Below are 19,305 nucleotides of genomic sequence, written 5' to 3'. Positions count from 1 at the left end.
TGATGCGTTGGAATCCAATGCATCAGATGGAAGCGGGTATCGACCAGCTGTGAAAATGGCGGCCAATATACGCTTGTGTGAATAAGCCCTGAAACATAAGATGCAGCCAGCATAAGAACTCGTTTTGGGGGATAAGGCCTCTTCATCAGTTCAGCTGGTAAAAGTATGCAGACTACGTAATGCATGGTAGAAAGTAGGGTTTCATTTTATCCTGCCTTACACTAATTAGTTCTGTTGTGGCCCCATATGTTTTAGAATTTCCACATAATATTTTATATTCAGACATACCGTATATACTCGAGTATTAGCCGACCCGAGTATAAGCCGAGTCAATAAGTTTTACCACAAAAAACTGGTATAAGCCTAGCTAGACTCGAGTATATATTAGGTAAAGAAAAAATGCAATACTCACCTCCCAGCTGGCGTCTATGTCCCCGGCGCAATGGTCTCTCCGGTGGTGCGGCAAGCTGCTTGAGAATTCTCCCCGCTGACATCTTCCTGCACTGCTTTGAATTCCCCCGCCGTCAGCGCTGTGTAAGTAAGCGCTGTGATTGGATCTAGCGCCAACCAATTACAGCTGGCGCTCAATAAACCAATCGCAGCCATTCAGGGATGTCATACACTGAATGGCTGTGAATGATCGTGTGCCGGCTGTGATTGGCTGGCGCTCGATCCAATCACAGCGCTTACTTGCACAGCGCTGACGGCGGGGGAATTCAAAGCCAAGCAGGGAGATGACAGTGGGGAGAATTCTCAAGCAGCTTGCCGCACCGCCGGGAAGACCATCATATCGGGGACAGAGACGCCGGCTGGGAGGGGAGTATTGCAGGGTTTTTTTTTTACCTCACTCGAGTATAAGCAGAGGGGGGCTTCTTTTTCAGCATAAAAAAATGTGCTGAAAAACTAGGCTTATACTCTGGTATATATATGATCTATCCCTTTTTTTTGTTATCTTTTCGTTCTATAGTTTTTATGACTATGCCTATTTTTTATATGCCTATGATTGACTATCCATCGTAGGCATTGATTTACATATCAAATATTTTAGAATCAATGGAATTTTTCACCTAGGTTTTATACGTATTGATGCATACATATATATCTGATTGTAGCTAAATTCATTTCCTATACCCACTTTTATATCCTCACACCCACATACCCCTTTTCATTTTTCTTACCGTGAACCCCACTTTCTACCATGCATTACGTAGTCTGTATACTTTTACCAGCTGGACTGATGAAGGGGCCTTATTCCCCAAAACACGTTTTCTTACGCTGGCCACATAATGTGTTTAAATAAAGCAGTTCTCACACCGTCACTGATCATACTTTCAAGCTAAGATTGTTGCGCCTCTACAACCAGTCCTTTTATTTTCACTCACGGGGGCAGCACCTCCTCTACCTATAGTGTAATTGCGCTTCATCAAACCAATAAATATATATAATTTATTTTTTTCTTCACCCACACGATCCTATGGGTTTTGCTCTACCTCTTCTTTTCTTCATCTGCCACTGGGTAATCCTGACATGGAAAAGGACTTGGGGATTTTATTTACTTGTAAGCAACCAGTGTCAGGCAGCTGCTGCCAAGGCAAAAAGGACCATGGGGTCATCAGAAGAGGTCTAGGGGCGAATGACGAGAACATTGTTCTTGCTCTTTACAAGTCACTGGTCAGACCACACATGGAATATTGTGGACAGTTTTGGGCATCGGTACTCAAGAAGGAAATATCAGAGCCTGAGCGGGTACAAAGGTGGGCAGCTGAAGCAATAAATGGAATGGGCGGACTACAATACCCAGAGAGGTTATCAAACTAGGGGTTATTTAGTTTAGAAAAAAGACAGCGGAGGAGCGAACAAATAACTATTTATAAATGTATCAGGGGACAATACAGAGATCTCTCCCACCATCTATTATACCCAGGACTGAAACAAGGGGGCGCTCTAATAACTATGTATAAATATATCAGGGGACAATACAGAGATCTCTCCCATCATCTATTTATACCAGGACTGTAACAAGGGGGTGCTCTAATAACTATGTATAATATATCAGAGGACAATACAGAGATCTCTCCTATCATCTATTTATACCCAGGACTGTAACAAGGGGGCGCTCTAATAACTATGTATAAATATATCAGGGGACAATACAGAGATCTCTCACATCATCTATTTATACCCAGGACTGTAACAAGGGGGCGCTCTAATAACTATGTATAAATATATCAGGGGACAATACAGAGATCTCTCCCATCATCTATTTATACCCAGGACTGTAACAAGGGGGCGCTCTAATAACTATGTATAGATATATCAGGGGACAATACAGAGATCTCTCCCATCATCTATTTATACCGAGGACTGTAACAAGGGGGCGCTCTAATAACTATGTATAATGTATCAGGGGACAATACAGAGATCTCTCCCATCATCTATTTATACCGAGGACTGTGCAAGGGGGTGCCCTAATAACTAGGTATAGGTATATCAGGGGACAGTACAGAGATCTCTCCCATCATCTATTATACCCAGGACTGTAACAAGGGGGCGCTCTAATAACTATGTATAAATATATAAGGGGACAATACAGAGATCTCTCCCATCATCTATTTATACCCAGGACTGTAACAAGGGAGCACTCTAATAACTATGTATAAATATATCCGGGGACAATACAGGGATCTCTCTCATCATCTATTTATACCCAGGACTGTGACTGTAACAAGGGGGCGCTCTAATAACTATGTATAAATAAGTGATCATGTGTTACGTGGATGATTGTGCAATGACAATACACCCATGTGAGACCGGCCTTGCTTTGACCAAACCGCTAGTCTAGCCATTGTACCTTTTTCCCGACAGGGACACGAGCATATAGACTACATTTTTAGTATCACATGTTGAGAAATATTTCAAGATGTCTTCTGTTCCTTTTGTAGGGTAACTTTTTGTTTTTTCTTTTAAAATAGAGGAGTAATTGTGGCCAGATAGGAATAGGTTTGTACCTCTTATCGTACATTTAAACGGGCACTAACTTTTCAAACAACTTGTGCTTATATGATAGCCAATGTAATAATTAACAAAGCGGCTCTGTACTTTACCTAAAATGACATTTTTGTGCTGAAAAATCCCTCTAAAGTGCAACCTCCCTTCTTCCTAGCTTGCTGACTACCGTCTGCTCGCTCTTGATTGATAAGTGATGCTAGAATAGGCGATAAGTCTTCAGCGCTCATTGACCTGTATGCAGAGTGGAGGGGAAGGGAAAGGCACACAATAATGGCTGCATGTAGAGCAAATGGCGATATCTTTTGCTGTTTATACATATGTACACTGCTAACTTTTTCTCTACACTCCAGCCTGATGAAGTTATGCCTGTATGTACAGCCTATAGAACGTAGCACAGCAGCAGATCCTCCCACCAATCCTGAGAGGATGGAGAATCTGATATATTCAGCTTTCAAAGGTGAAAACAAGTAAAAATTCCAGGATATTAAAATACTAACGACGACCTGTCCGTCTGTGCGTGAGTGAGTGGGTTTGTGAATGACTAACATGCTCTGCCCCTGATCACATCATCAAAGGTCCTTCATCTCCAGTGAGGGAGTTGCATGCTTCGCCTCTGATCACATGACTGTGCCATCATCACAGGTCCTGTACGCACTCTGGTGCTGTCCGGCTAGATGTGTGTTAATATTCCATAGCAACTGAGGCCGCAGGGGGTTTGTAGTGTGCCCATAATCTGCACAACAAGGCAGAACCTGTGATGACATCACAGTCATGTGATCACGGGCAGAGCATGTAAGTCATTCACTCGGGATGAGCGTCACTATCTAGTGATCAGGAGCGGAGCATGACTGTGACGTCATCACAGGTCCTTCATCTCCAGTGCTGTGCCGCTTCTGATCTCTGTTGCATGGGATGAACAATGTATGTAGCAGAGCTGTCTGTGTGTGACATGCATGTAGCAGAGCTGTTGGATTTCCTAATAATTACTAGTAAGCCACATAATGACCAGAAAGGAGGTTATTCCTCATGTTACATACACGGCAGCTAGTTCTGAAAAGTTATTTGAAAACTCAAGTACGCTTTAAGCACCATCTGTTTCCTACCACTTAGTGGTTGTAATTCATAGCAGATGAGTTTGGCAGTCATTTGTAGAGCTGGACATCGGACCCGTGTCTTTACCTTTATTGCCAGAACTTCTAGTCCTACTCCAGGCCTGTTTTAACCACTTCCCCTCCATTTAACACACTTCTTAAACAGCTGTAACTTGTATCCTACATTCTTCCTTTGTACTACATATTATTGGTGGTCTCAGTAATTGGCCGTTTAGTGTTCCTTTTGAGGGACACGATGGCTAACTACATAAAATATTTTTCTGTTGCCTTTGAATAAAGGGTAGGACTGCAGGTGCTTTTTAGATGGACCGATTATCGTTCAAACGAGTGAAGGATAATCGTTCAGTCTAAATGCGAGCCAATGACCGAACAAGAAACGGTAATTATTGATCACTTCTCGTTCGTTAGTTTTATGCAGGTATGAAAATTATCGTTTGCTCGTTCACTTATGGTTCGGTTTGAAAAGCAGTCGTTCGGTCCTTCTCACTCATAAAGCAAACGTCAAGACTGAAAGATTCTCGTTTTGAACGAGCCAACGATGGCCTAAACAGGCTGCCCAAGAGCAAATGGGCTAGCAGTGACGTCAGTCGCTCGTTCAAAGAACAATCGGCTTGTCTACAAGGACCCAAACCCACCATTCATACGTCAACATCCAGTTCTTGACAGGTATCCAGATACCCTACAAACTTCTCTAATTCCCAGAAACTCCATTCGTAGAGAACAATCTGAATGCGTGTTCGGCCTCACGGCATAACTTTGCAAATGCTACATCCAGCAGATGAGTACCACTGATGTATTCCCATGTGTATATGAGTGTATTTGAAGATTAGATCTTCTCCAAATACCCAGATAGACGTCTTTAATGTTCTCCGGTATTGACCAATTTGGGAAAAACAGAAAAAGTTGTGTTGGCTAGGGGATTCTGCGCCGTTGGTGTACTTCAGCAGCCCCCTCTATGGGAGAAAAAAATGCTTTTGTTAGGTATTTGCTTTTTTTTTTTTTTTCTACCAGTTATTTCCAAGTTTTCTTGAGCTCCACCCGCAGATATTGATCAGTGGAACAAAGTTATCGAGCAGCTTGGAACCCCCTGCCCAGAATTTATGAAGAAGTTGCAGCCTACAGTTAGGACCTACGTGGAGAATCGCCCCAAGTATGCAGGTTACAGCTTTGAGAAGCTCTTTCCTGATGTCCTGTTTCCTGCAGACTCTGAGCACAACAAATTAAAAGGTGAGTTCGAGAAAACCGACGGACGTTTTGACCGTGTGTGCGCTTCTTTGCATGTTTTGGCACTTTGAACGATGCCTTCCAGCCTAAGGGCCCTTTTACACGGAGTATTGATCATTTTAGACTCTCGCTGGATCGTGACCATTTGAATAATCGTTCAGTATGAATGCTGCCAGCAACTGAATGACCAGCGATACTTTGTTCACTTTTGGTCTTTCAGTTTGTCGACGCAAAAAACTCGGCTTGTATAAACGGGCAGTCGGTCGTCTGGGAACGGTTGCTTGTTTACTGGGAATGGTGGTGGGAATTATCCAGCTCCGTTTACAGAGCGATCATCGCTCCTGCGTGAACGCAGAGGAGCGATCGTCACTGGGATGACTGTTGAGCGCCCGACAGTCCTCACTTGTTAAAGGGCTCTAACTCCATGCAAGACTTGACAGTTCAGGTGTGATAATGCTGAAAGGGAACTGTCAGAAACCAGTGCCACTCTGTCAACGGGCTTTTTTTGGTATTGCAGTAATCCCCATTCACAGCCCATAGATAAGAGTGGTGGTGTATATGGGGGGAAAAAAGCAGTACAATCTCTTTAATGGACTCTCTCCACTTTTATAATGCCCTCTGTAAGAGCAGCATTGAGTAGTAGTGACGCAGGCACACTGACTGCAACCGTGTATCTGTCTTAGGCTGCCTTCCACAGGTGTAGCGAAATCCCGCGGCGGAGATCCGCCGTGTGAGCAGGAGCTGGCAGACGGATCTCCGCAGTGAGCCTATCTGACAGGATAGGCTCACCGCAGAGAATCGTGGCAATTCGCAGCATGCTGCGAATTGCCGTCCGCGAGAGGAGAATCGCTATGATTCTCCGCTTGTGGACAGGGGGGCTGCGCTTTCCATAGCAGCGCTATGGAAAGCGTGCATTGTGTTCTCCGCGGCCAGATTATCACCATGAGGAGCGCAATGCAAAACGCCCGTGGACAGGAGCCTTTATGGATCTGGCCTCATGGTTTCCTTCAAAGGGCCGATTAAATTCTGATGTTGAAATGTGCTGTGAAAACGGTACCTCTACCCGCTGTGCCAAGTAGTACCTGTTGTGTTCTCCTTGTTCTTGCAGCCAGCCAAGCCAGAGATCTGCTATCCAAAATGTTAGTAATTGATGCTTCCAAGAGGATCTCCGTCGATGAGGCTCTGCTGCACCCTTACATCAATGTTTGGTACGACTCTCTAGAGGCTGAAGCTGTGAGTATTTTCCATTTACTACTTTCTAACTCCCCCTAGCAGTTTCTGTATGGCTTAGAGTGGGGATGTCCAGTATTCTGACTGCACCTCTCCTTCCTTCTCCATGACTTTTCTTGGCAGAAAGATTAGCAGAATCTAATTGTGTGGTCAATAAAGAGTGCATAAAATGTTCACTCTTAGGCCGCATGCACACCTTGGAGCCGGAATCCAGCCCTAACTGCCGCCGGCGACTCTGTTTACCTATCATCGTCGTCTTCTTCTGTACTGTGGATAGTCTGACTGTCGCACATCGCAGTACAGATTTTCCTGCACCGTCGCTCGGTGGTATTGCGGGTCCTGCGACCTTTCTGCAATGTTGTTTGCGGAAGGGCTGCGGGTCGGACGGCTTCCGTTGACTTTTTTTTTGTTTGTTTTCCGTCTGTGAGTGGAAATCACAATTGATTTCTGCTTGTGTGCATGAAAAATCACTTTGCCATAGCATGATATGAGCAGTATTTGCTGCAGAATCCTGGGGCAGAAACTTGCTGCGGATTCTGCAATTCAAACCCGCCCTTATGCATGAGGCCTTAAGTTGTAGAAAAACCCTTTTAAATTCCTTCACAAGCACTCTGGCCTTCCTGATCGCTGCTGACAAGACATGTGAGTGCTGCAGCCAATGACAGAGTTACAGTGTTCCAACCTATGCCATAGCAGGAGAAGTAGTGTTCCGGGACTGATCTATTGATGACCTATCCTCGGGGTAAGTCATCAGTAGCTGATCAGCGACAGTCCGCCACTTGGGATCCTTGCTGATCTCGGGGCAGTATAGAGCCGACATGTTACCAGAAACGCGGTGCTCTGTTCAAGCCAATGGGAATTGTGCCTGTAGTAACATCCCGGGCCACTGCAGCATGTATGGAGCCGTTAACATGTCAGCTTTGTACATTGATACATTGGCCCAACTGTCAAATAATTGTAAGGAGTCCTAAGCAGCCAATCCCCCCCTGGATCAACGAATGATGACATGAGGATAAGTGACCAATAGTTCAGTCTTGGGAAAACCCCTATAACTCGCTCCTGTGAAAGGTTGTCTCAGGAGAGACATTGGGGACATTGCTAGGATATGGCGCCAATGTCAAATCTGTGAGGATCCAACTATAATGGGCTGGCCATGCAGATCCTAAAGAAATCCAAACCGAGCGAACAGTCGGTGACCAGGCACTTTCCTAGCACCACTGCAACAAAGGTAGGTCTCCTGACAGTCAGACATTGGTGACCTGTTCTAGTAATGTAACGCCATTGTGTATTAGAACTTTTTTGAAGGATATTTCCACAATCTCAACCAATTTCTCTGATTTTAAAAGCATTGTCTACAGCTTCTATACATCTCCATAGTTGCCAAACTGCAAACGAACTGTGTAGACTGAGGCTGCATTTATTCTCATTTCCTTCTGCTCCCCCTATTTTCTGCAAGCATGCATTCACTAGATTAGTGAGAATTTGGGAAAAGATGAAAGACAATATAACTGCGGGATCAGACTACACTGGGTGGTTTATATGTAGTCTGTTGTCATGGAGACACAAAACAATAGGAACGTTTTACACTAGACCCTTTTAGAAGGTTGCTGAAATTGTTTTTGAAGGTCTACACATCTTTCATCTACAGGTAACAGCAAAGTATACCTATCCATCTAAAAGGTCCGTTGGGGATTAGCTGTACTAACTGGGGGTTGCATATGCTTGGGGCCCTTTTAGACCAGAGGACTGCTTATTTACATGGGCCGATCTGTCGTTCCGTTTTCTGCATGCAGAAATGGAATGATGAACAATAAGCGAAGAAATTCTCATTTGTTGATCAGTCGGGACATTTACACTGAGCAATTTATTGGCCTATTCAAAAGGGCTCTTAGGCTAAGTTTATGCTGTTGAGCGTGATAAGTGCCTGTCAATCCCGCCCCATATCGCACTATCCACCATGTGAATTCCCTGCGGATGTGAGGCGATTTCATGTCAAAACAGCCTCGCATCACTGCGGGGTGGAAGCGATTGCGGAGTTTCTCCTGTTATTTTCAATAGGAGACCTCGCATGGCGTGCACCTAGCATGTGACGCCCATTGAAAACAATGGGTGATGCGATGCGAGAGCCCGCAGCCAGATAGAACATGCCGCCATTTATTTCCCGCATCGTGGTGCCATGCAGGAAAACCTCCCTCATGTGTATGACCCCATTCTTTTGGGGTTCGTATTTGTGCGAGATTTGTTAGTCTCGCAACATACAAATCTCTCTTGATTTTCTCGCCCGTGTGAAGGCAACCTTAATCTTCATTTCCTGTAGTCACACGACAGGAGTATTATACAGCACCAGTTAAAATCAGTGTCCCAGTTGTTGCTTGTCTATGATATTCTTATGCGCTGATGTAAGGGGTTGTGGAAAGCGGACAGCCCCATTGATGTGGATTTCGAGTGCTGGTACTGGCATGTAGTAAACTGATTTTCTGTTTTCTTAATTAGCCTCCACCAAAGATACCAGATAAGCAACTGGATGAGAGAGAACATACAATAGAGGAATGGAAAGGTAATGTATCCGTTGTAACGCGTGTACTGCGAGTTAGATGATGATCAACAGAGATCCGGCAGATCAAAAATTGCAACATTTAAAAGGTCATGGAGCATCGCAGACCCACAGATATATGGTAGAAGGCACTGAAAGGGCCTCTGTGGGCAGCTTTTGACTAGCATACACTACTTAATGGTGCACAAAGGGGAGGGAATGGGGAGTTCAGGGAGGTATGTTATAGCCTGTCACAATAGCCTGTCAAAATCTGGAAGTCTCTTACGTATATTACAGTCACTTCCATGTAGTACAGCAGCCCCCTGCGTGAAGCTTATCAGGCACCATCTGGATAGTGATTCTTTTTTAATTTTGGCTTTACTTTCACATCAATCCGTTAATGCATCAACATTAGCTAGAGGCTGTACCATTTCTGTCTGCTGGTGGATACGTTTAATTACCTTCTGTATTCACCTAAATAAGCTACATACCATAAGTTTCAGTCAGGAGGATGAACTGTGATCTCCTTCATTATAACTGTGTGATAATCATCCGTAACTGCCTGGAGGGGTGGACAGGCACTCCTATCATAGTTTCTGTGGTAGGGTCCGTGTAACGGCATTACACAGACTGAAACACTGACAAGTTTCACACAGCATAACCCCAAGTAAATCAGAGCTGGTCAGAATCACATGACCACCTGAGAAGGTCAGGAGTTTCAGACAGAAAGGAATACCTAAGCAAGGTAATAGTAGCTCACTTATATATACTGGGGGGCTACCTACATAATAATGGGGAAAAACACCGAGGAGGCCCTTTTAAGTGATAAATCATTCCGTAAGTACATTCAAAAATCTGAGTCAATCTATGCAATAATACAATACACAGTTTGGTTTGTAAGGGGTATGAATGAAAGTGTAATGACAAATAGAAAGGGGGATGAGGAGTGCGGTCCTGGGGGGGGATGAGGAGTGCGGTCCTGGGGGGGGATGAGGAGTGCGGTCCTGGGGGGGGATGAGGAGTGCGGTCCTGGGGGGGGATGAGGAGTGCGGTCCTGGGGGGGGATGAGGAGTGCGGTCCTGGGGGGGGATGAGGAGTGCGGTCCTGGGGGGGGATGAGGAGTGCGGTCCTGGGGGGGGATGAGGAGTGCGGTCCTGGGGGGGGGTGAGGAGTGCGGTCCTGGGGGGGGATGAGGAGTGCGGTCCTGGGGGGGGATGAGGAGTGCGGTCCTGGGGGGGGATGAGGAGTGCGGTCCTGGGGGGGGATGAGGAGTGCGGTCCTGGGGGGGGATGAGGAGTGCGGTCCTGGGGGGGGATGAGGAGTGCGGTCCTGGGGGGGGATGAGGAGTGCGGTCCTGGGGGGGGATGAGGAGTGCGGTCCTGGGGGGGGATGAGGAGTGCGGTCCTGGGGGGGGATGAGGAGTGCGGTCCTGGGGGGGGATGAGGAGTGCGGTCCTGGGGGGGGATGAGGAGTGCGGTCCTGTGGGGGGGGATGAGGAGTGCGGTCCTGTGGGGGGGGATGAGGAGTGCGGTCCTGTGGGGGGGGATGAGGAGTGCGGTCCTGTGGGGGGGGATGAGGAGTGCGGTCCTGTGGGGGGGGATGAGGAGTGCGGTCCTGTGGGGGGGGATGAGGAGTGCGGTCCTGTGGGGGGGGATGAGGAGTGCGGTCCTGTGGGGGGGGATGAGGAGTGCGGTCCTGTGGGGGGGGATGAGGAGTGCGGTCCTGTGGGGGGGGATGAGGAGTGCGGTCCTGTGGGGGGGGGGATGAGGAGTGCGGTCCTGTGGGGGGGGGGGATGAGGAGTGCGGTCCTGTGGGGGGGGGGGATGAGGAGTGCGGTCCTGGGGGGGGGGGATGAGGAGTGCGGTCCTGGGGGGGGGGATGAGGAGTGCGGTCCTGGGGGGGGGATGAGTGCGGTCCTGGGGGGGGGGATGAGTGCGGTCCTGGGGGGGGGGGATGAGTGCGGTCCTGGGGGGGGGGGATGAGTGCGGTCCTGGGGGGGGGGATGAGTGCGGTCCTGGGGGGGGGGATGAGTGCGGTCCTGGGGGGGGGGGATGAGTGCGGTCCTGGGGGGGGGATGAGGAGTGCGGTCCTGGGGGGGGGGATGAGGAGTGCGGTCCTGGGGGGGATGAGTGCGGTCCTGGGGGGGGATGAGGAGTGCGGTCCTGGGGGGGGGGGGGATGAGGAGTGCGGTCCTGGGGGGGGGGGATGAGGAGTGCGGTCCTGGGGGGGGGGGATGAGGAGTGCGGTCCTGGGGGGGGGGTGAGGAGTGCGGTCCTGGGGGGGGGTGAGGAGTGCGGTCCTGGGGGGGGGATGAGGAGTGCGGTCCTGGGGGGGGGGGACGAGGAGTGCGGTCCTGGGGGGGGGGGGGACGAGGAGTGCGGTCCTGGGGGGGGGGGGACGAGGAGTGCGGTCCTGGGGGGGGGGGACGAGGAGTGCGGTCCTGGGGGGGGGACGAGGAGTGCGGTCCTGGGGGGGGGGATGAGGAGTGCGGTCCTGGGGGGGGGATGAGGAGTGCGGTCCTGGGGGGGGGATGAGGAGTGCGGTCCTGGGGGGGGGGATGAGGAGTGCGGTCCTGGGGGGAGGGATGAGGAGTGCGGCGGACCTGACAGCGGCTGTTAGGTGATGTATTTGTTTTGTTTTTTTAATACAGATAGGGCTTATTTTAGGGCTTTTACAGTAGCACTTCCTACTGTGACAGTTGCATCACACCGCATAAAAATTGCGTTTTCATGCAATGCAACAGAAAGGAAGGCCCCAAAGGGAAACGGGCTACAAAACCTCGCAAATCGCAGCAGTATTTAGCAACCCATGATTTTTTTTCTCACAACGTAGCAGGCTACGAAGCATCGCTAATATGAAGGAACCCATTGGAAAGCCTGGGCTTCACATATGTGCAATTTGTAGCGCTGTCTCATCGCGATAAAATTACGCGATTTAGTCATCTGTGTGAAATTGGCTTAAAAACACGTTGCGCTCTCACGCAAATCGCATGTCTTGCAATTTGTATTCCTTTTTTTTTCTTTTACTCCCCCATAAAAAATAATAGATGACTCTGCAACAATAATAATTAAAAAAAAATGGGACAAGCGGCGATTTTCAAAAAAAAAATTTTTTACAAGCTCAAACTATAGATTTCGTGCGAGTTCTGTCTAACTCAGAATCTTACGGAACTCGCACAGAAAATCATCCATGTGAGTACAGAACTAATAACCAACCATAAGTGGTTTTACAGTGGTCGCTAAAGGGCCTTTGGCCCCACCGCTGCGAGTACACTGTGGATTAGTCGAAGTCTGGCACAGGAGTCTGGAGAAACCTCTGACCCTGCCTCTCTAAGTCCTTATGTGCCGCAGTCGATGACAACCATGGCATGCAGCTGATTGGGGAGGTGACTCGACCTGTTGCCCAACAGCACCCTACAACAGGACAGTGCAGATTCAGTGGTTACCCTGCGACTGGAGAAACTATGGCGCTATGAAATGGGTATTCCCATCTTGGAAATCCTACTTCAATGTGTTTGAATTGGCAGAACAATGCACTAAGCCATAAGGTGTTTATTTCCAAAGTTCTCCATTCTCCAGATATTACAAATATTGATTCCTCTGGTTGTTTACGGTTCGTTGCCAGGGAAACCGACCCCCTCCTTCTATGTATAGAAATAGCGGAGCACAATGGTAGCTGGTGGCTGGACCGAAGGTATGCAAGCATCAGCCTCCTCTGCTGCTCTGGTTGTTAATTGCTTGCTGCTGCCAAGGAACAAGAATGAAACCGAGAGCGGAGGAATATATAGCTACAATATCTGGAGAAGGGAGCATTGTGGAAATGCACATCTTATGGGGTTTTTTTTTTCAGTACACTATATGGTACATTACATAGCACCATTGAAAAATACAACAGGTCCTGCAAAAAACAACCCGCCCTCCACAGCGACGCCGATGGATAAATAAGTTATGATTTTATAATTTTTTTTGATAATGGGGAGGAAAGGCCAAAAATGAAAAAAAGAGAGGTCCTTAAGGGATTATAAAAGTTTTTGTTTTAAGAACATGTCCCCTGTCTTATTATAGAACTGTCAGCTGTACTTCTTTTCTTTAACCCCTTAGTGACAGCCCTATAGTGATTTTACATCCTGCGGCTGCAGGCCGTGTATGAAGCGAGATCGCGGGGTGATCTCCCTCCATGCATTATGGATGTCTGCTGTTTCTTACAGCTGACACCCGGCGGCAACAGTCCCGATAAGCCGTTTAGCTCATTGGGGCTGTTAACAGTTTGTTTTTTTTTTTGGGGGGGGGGGGGGGGGGTATTTTATCTCTTGCTGTTAAAATTAACCTACCCTAAAAATTATAGACTGGTCATGTCTTTGACAGTGGGCAAATGTACAAAATCAGTAAGGGATCAAATACTTCCTTCCTTCACTGTACATACAGTATGGTACGCCGCTTGACAAAAGCCACAGTAAGTGGGCCGAAATGTCGCACTGGGTGACTAAAATCTGCTATCATGTCTAACTTGGGAGTGTTGTGGAGATTATTGTACGGTCGGTCTGTATGCACATGTAGTTGGGCCTGGGTAATTAATGGATTGAATCTGAACATGACGAGAGACCCTTGTGGCAAGGAAAGGGTTAAAGACTTTCTGTATTTACACCTCTGTTGGTTACATATCCCATCTCTCATCACTACTATAACTATGTATTCACAAGATGGTATATATTTTGTTTTTCAGAGTTAATATACAAGGAAGTTCTGGATTGGGAGGACCGAGTAAGGAACGGTGTCATCCGGGGGCAGCCTGCCCCTTTAGGTTGGTTTCATGTGCTCAAAGTTGGTAATTTAGGGAATATTGGAGAGGAGCATTTACACGGTTTTCCAATAGAATAGTTTCATTTAGGCCATGTTCACACTTTTGTGTATTTCGGTCAGTATTTTGCATCGATGTTTGTTTGTAAGCCGGAACCAGGAATGGGCCAAAGACACAAGCATGGCAAATGTTTCAGTTCTAGTTTTTCACTGTAAGTTCCACTCCTGCTTTTTCTCGCAAAATGCTGATCACAATACTGCAGCGTTTAAAGGGGTTTTCACTACTGATGAGCTATAATCAGGATAGGTAATCAATAGTTGATTGTGGGGGTTCGCCATTCGGGATCCCTGCCAATCAGCTGATTGAAGTGACAGTGAAGCTTGGATGAGCCCCGCTGTCCCTGCAGTCCATATCAGGCACAGCCTCATACATTTTATAGTGGCAGTGCCTGATATTGGTGCAAGGAGCAGTCTATAGCGGAGTAAGAGAGGGGTAACCGTTCATGGGTTTTTATTAAAAGTAGTCTGATCTCTCAACTAAATATATTAGAAAATGTCTGACCTTTTTAGAATTAAAAAATAAAAAAAAGGCAAATGACTGTTACACTTTATAGGGGTTTTCTGGGCACAAAATGGAACTTCTGAAAATGCTGAAATCTAGGAGGTCCAGCTAAATAGTGGCAACCTGTACCTTTTATCTGCCGCTTCAGACCCTCCTCTTCCGGTGCAGTCGCTGTGTTTACAAGCACCACCTCCTCAGTAAATAGAGCAACAGACTGTTACCTACAACTCCCAGCATGCATAGAGCTGGTCTCCCAGCCAGAGCTGTAGCTCCGCCCACAGCTTGCAGGTCCTACAACTTACTAACCACCAGCCTCCCTCTCACTGTGTGCCAGAGAAAGCTGCTGCAGCAGACATGACCGCCCGGCGCTCTGAACTGTACATGAGCGATGCAAAGCAGTGCTTCCTCTCCTGTCCTCCCATCATGCACTGCTCACACGATGCTGGTGGCTATGAATAGTGAAGGAAGGAGCAAATGTGGACAAGATGTCAGAGGAATTGGTGATAGTTTTTGGGTGAAAGGTCACATGACATATAAAAAAAATTAAGAAAGTAGCTAAACCGGCTATGGGGAACCTATGATATAATGGCTTATTGTGATGATGGACATTATATATTATAATGTCAGTTGGGGTCCAGAATACCCCTTTAAGCAGGAGAACATATTTTTATTAGATTGTTATGGACTCACAAGGGAGTCCACTGTAGATTCGGATGCTGTGCCTTATCAGAAATAAGAGCAGCCTTGTAACATAGTAACCCTCAGGCACGCAGTTTGTGAACCGTATGCACTGAACCTGTCCATAGGGCACCATTCACCTAGTGTATGCCAAAAAGATGTAGCAGACCATGCGGTTCCAATGTAGATGGATATATTTACGCTTTCTGCTGGAGGTATATGGCAGCAAATCCTCCCAACATATACCTCTGATGGACGACTCGGGCACGGTGCAGCCTTTAATTCTGCATTGTTGAGCCAAAGGAAGGTAAAAACTTAAATGAGACACAAGCCAATTAGCTTCCTCTTGTGGAAAAATACCTTCTTGACTCGACATTTTAGTTATAAGAAATCCCTGGCTCATAAACCTAGTGACAATAACTTGTAAGATTACTAAACTCCAGAAAGACAATCGGGTATGTGAGGGGGAAAAAAAAAAAATAAATATATATATAATTTATTTTTTTTTGGTAGCCCTGCAACCCTCACCTGACTACTCGTCACACTCCGGAGGTCCCCCCTGTCTGATAATTATAAATCTATCAGGGGACAAATCTTACCATCAAGATAGTATCTATACCTACTTATTAGAGTTCCCTCTGGCTACAGTCCTGGGTAAAAAAAGGTGATGGGAGAGATCTCTGTATTGTCCCCTGATATATCTATATATAGTTATTAGAGCGCCCCCTTGTTACAGTCCTGGGTACACATAGATGATGGGAGAGATCTCTGTATTGTCCCCTGATATATCTATACATAGTTATTAGAGCGCCTCCTTGTTACACTCCTGTGTATAAATAGATGATGGGAGAGATCTCTGTATTGTCTCCTGATATATTTATACATAGAAATTAGGGCACCCCCTTGTTACTCTGGCTTCCCACCTTTGCTCCAGTTCTGCTTTGTGTGTTTGGTACCCCTGAGCCCATGGGTATAGAAATTATTTTATGTGTGAATTACAAATCAGGATGTTTGTCTTAAAAAAACAAATGATTAAACTCCGGGATTGGAAAAATGATCTACTTTTTGTTTCTCCAGAACTCTTGTCCGTGATCTGTGTCTGGTTTTGCAGCTCTCCTCCATTTCCATTAAGGCCCCCTGTCCACGGGCGTGATCGCGCTGTCTAAAGTTTTCCATAGCGTTGCTATGGAAAGTGCCGGGCCCTTGTCCATGAGCGGAGAATCATTGTGATTCTCCGCTTGTGGACGGCAATTCGCAGCATGCCAGATAAGCCGACCACGGAGATTCGCCTGCTGGCTCCTGCTCCCGTGGCGGAGATTCGCCGCGGGAGCCGCAACTCCCGTGGACAGGGGGCCTAAGTAGGAGCAGCTGTAATACCAGAAACCTTCAGGAGAGGGATACTGTCTTGGAGTGATAAAAACAAGACCCTCTTTCTGGCCTGGAGAACCCTGTGTTTTCTTTAAAGGGATTATCCAACAACTTAAAATTTGCTTCACAACCACTTGGTTCTTTGCTGCTGATCAGGACATGTGACTGCTGCAGCCAATCACTGGCTTTAGAAGGTGACTACTGTGGACAATGATTGGCTGCAGCAGCCACCTGTCCTAGTCAGCAGCAGCCAGGAAGTACAAAGTGGCTGTGAAGCAACTTTAAGTTCTGCTAAAACCCCTTGAATGTGTTTTTGTACCGCTACCGCTGTAACCCGCCAGTGTGATGCGAAGTAGAAATGCATAGAGATAGATATATATATATCTGTTTTGAGTATCACGGAGTTTGAGAACATTTACTGCAGCTAACTCCCCTGTCTGTTTTCTCATAGCACAGGTGCAGCAGTGACTGATGGCTCCCAGCCTCAAACCTCCTCCTCATCGGCTGATGCTTCCTCCATGTCCACAGACCCAACACTGCCCTCAGACACAGACAGCAGCCTTGAAACCTCTGCGGGGGCGCTCGGCTGCTGTCGATGATTCAGCGGGAGAACCTAAGGAAACGATGACAGGGGAAGGAGGAGGTGGAGAGGGACCTCTAGGGTAGCACACAACGATGGCAACAGGATACAACGTCCTATTATTGTAGAGTAAATATTATTAACCCCTTGGCTACCGACCACCCTCGGTTGCCTTGCAGTCGTGGGAGAAGGGGGTTGGGGGGGTGAGCAAAGGTCTAAGACCTGGAGAGGAGCCACAAAATTCAATGCACTCCCTGTCAGGCCTACGATGGTTAACAAAAAACAAAGTGTAGTTTTCATTTTTATTTTTTTATTTTTCGTGCTGTAATTTGAACACTTAAGTGCTGGAGGTTTTTTGAAAAGCTGCCATAAATATGTATTGTATTTTTATTTCCATAGTGTGAGGAAAGGGATATAGGGGAGGGGGGCTTAGCGCTCCGACTTTTTCAGAAAAGGTCACTTTTTGTTCCTGATTGTCTTGAAATTTTTACTTTTCATTTGTTTTTGTTTTTTTCCGTTTCTCTGCTGGTGCTGCTCATGTTCTCGTTTTATTCTCTAGAGTTTTAAAGGTCTCTTCCATTATGTAATAATTTAAAATTGATTTATTTTTTTTTTTAATTGTATGAGTTTTAGTCACACTTAACGTTTAATGCCTCTGTTTGCCAGTTAACCAAAGGGAGGCTCTGCTTTTACCCACTTTTTTTTATTTTCCATTATTGCCTGTGCTATTGAGGTATTGGTGCATCCACTCTTGCAAAATCAGGAAACAGTTTTTTGTTTTTTTGTCTTGTGAGTGAATTTCTAGCCCTTTTTCGATGGGAGCATTAGGTGAGGTGTGTACACAGAGGCCCTCCACACTGAAACTGCACTTTATCAATGCACTTTTAGGATACCAGTCGCTAAGTTCCTGTATCGTTCCATCTGATTGTGCATGTAAGTTAACACTTTCAGCATTACCGATGCTTTCCACAGCAAAGGGGCAAGATCTCCGTTTTTTCCCCCCTCCTTACACTTCCTGAATCCTTATTTCCCCCTATGTTATTAATAGACACAATTTGGCCAAACTTAAGTTTTCTGTGCCCTAACTTGACCATCATATTTGCTGTTATTAACCCCCTCTGGTGCTAAGCAGTTCATCAGCTTACTGCAAAACAATCTGCGGTGGCAGTATGAGGTTGAAGTTGGGCTAAAGTTAAAAATTTTTTTTTTTTTATTGCTCTCAGGAAGATGAACAAATAGTTAGATGGTGGCAGCCATGTTGTGTGTGGAAATGCAAGTTATTTATTTTTTTATTCAGGGTTGGGTAAGAGTAGAAGTGCATTACTCTGGATAGGTACTGCTTGAGTACAGATGAGGATTTGGTTCAACTGTGAGAATGAATGCACCATAGAGGCCTCTCGTGTCACACCTAAAGTATGCATAGGACATGTTTCACATTTCCCAGGACTGGCCTGTCACGGAGGAGCAATCTTCACCTTCTTAAGAGTCCTTTTGTCCGTCTGGATGCACCATATCACTGCTTATTAATTCCTCTTCTGTTTACGTTAGCAGTGCAGATCAATCATTCAGCCAAGTGTGTTCGCTACCCATGCTGATGACAGCTGCGGGAACCCACAGGCGCCCAGAGCAGCACGGCCATTTATATGATCACTGACTTATAATAAAAGATCATTGTTGGGGAACATTTGTCGGCCTGTTTAATTTTTTGGGGGTAGTGTTGTGTACAGGGGTTGTCCAAGGTAAATTATTTTATTTTAAGGACGGATTCCTCAATCCAGAAAATAATTGACTTTACACTCCCTTTTCCTGGCTCCTTGCTTTTTCCACACTGCAGCTCCGTCGTCTGTGTTTTCCATCACGCTGCAGCAGCCTGTGCACAGCACATCAAAGGCTGCTGCAGCCAGTCAAAGCCCTCAGCACTTGAACGTTGAGATGTGATTGGCTACACCAGCCTGTGACATCCCAAGCACAGGCTGCTGCATCTTGTACACATCATGGGGGAGACTGCCGACGCAGCGGAGGCGAGTATAAGCCAATTATTTTCTGGCATGGAACACTGGTTATTAGAGGGGTTGTGTGATTATAAATTTTTATTCTAACTGTATATTTGAATTGTACTTAACATTAACTGCCAGGAATTCTCATTTGCCTGCCTACCAAAAGCTTGGTTTGTCCTATTTCAGTGTCCTATCTTGTATCCTGCAGGTTTCCTA

At 46.4% G+C, this 19,305-nt stretch overlaps 1 protein-coding gene across 3 annotated transcripts in view; it reads left to right on the top strand.

Annotated features, from left to right (window-relative positions):
- Positions 1-18,774, top strand: part of MAPK8 (mitogen-activated protein kinase 8) — a 47,606-nt gene extending 28,832 nt beyond the window's left edge. For 2 of the 3 annotated variants that reach the window (XM_066588080.1, XM_066588081.1), the window contains exons 8-12: positions 5,166-5,348; positions 6,454-6,578; positions 9,069-9,132; positions 13,831-13,908; positions 16,969-18,774. In XM_066588080.1, coding sequence (XP_066444177.1) covers positions 5,166-5,348; positions 6,454-6,578; positions 9,069-9,132; positions 13,831-13,908; positions 16,969-17,111 — 593 coding nt within the window. In that variant the 3' untranslated portion in view covers positions 17,112-18,774. Of the gene's footprint in view, positions 1-5,165; positions 5,349-6,453; positions 6,579-9,068; positions 9,133-13,830; positions 13,909-16,963 lie in introns of all 3 variants that reach the window. The other variant, XM_066588082.1, reaches the window with a different exon arrangement.
- Positions 18,775-19,305: the final 531 nt, after the last annotated feature.

This window comes from Eleutherodactylus coqui, chromosome 13, assembly GCF_035609145.1.
Source record: "Eleutherodactylus coqui strain aEleCoq1 chromosome 13, aEleCoq1.hap1, whole genome shotgun sequence".
NCBI lineage: Eukaryota > Metazoa > Chordata > Amphibia > Anura > Eleutherodactylidae > Eleutherodactylus > Eleutherodactylus coqui.
The sequence above is the reverse complement of the archived record's forward strand: the minus strand, read 5'-3'. Positions and strand labels throughout refer to the sequence as shown.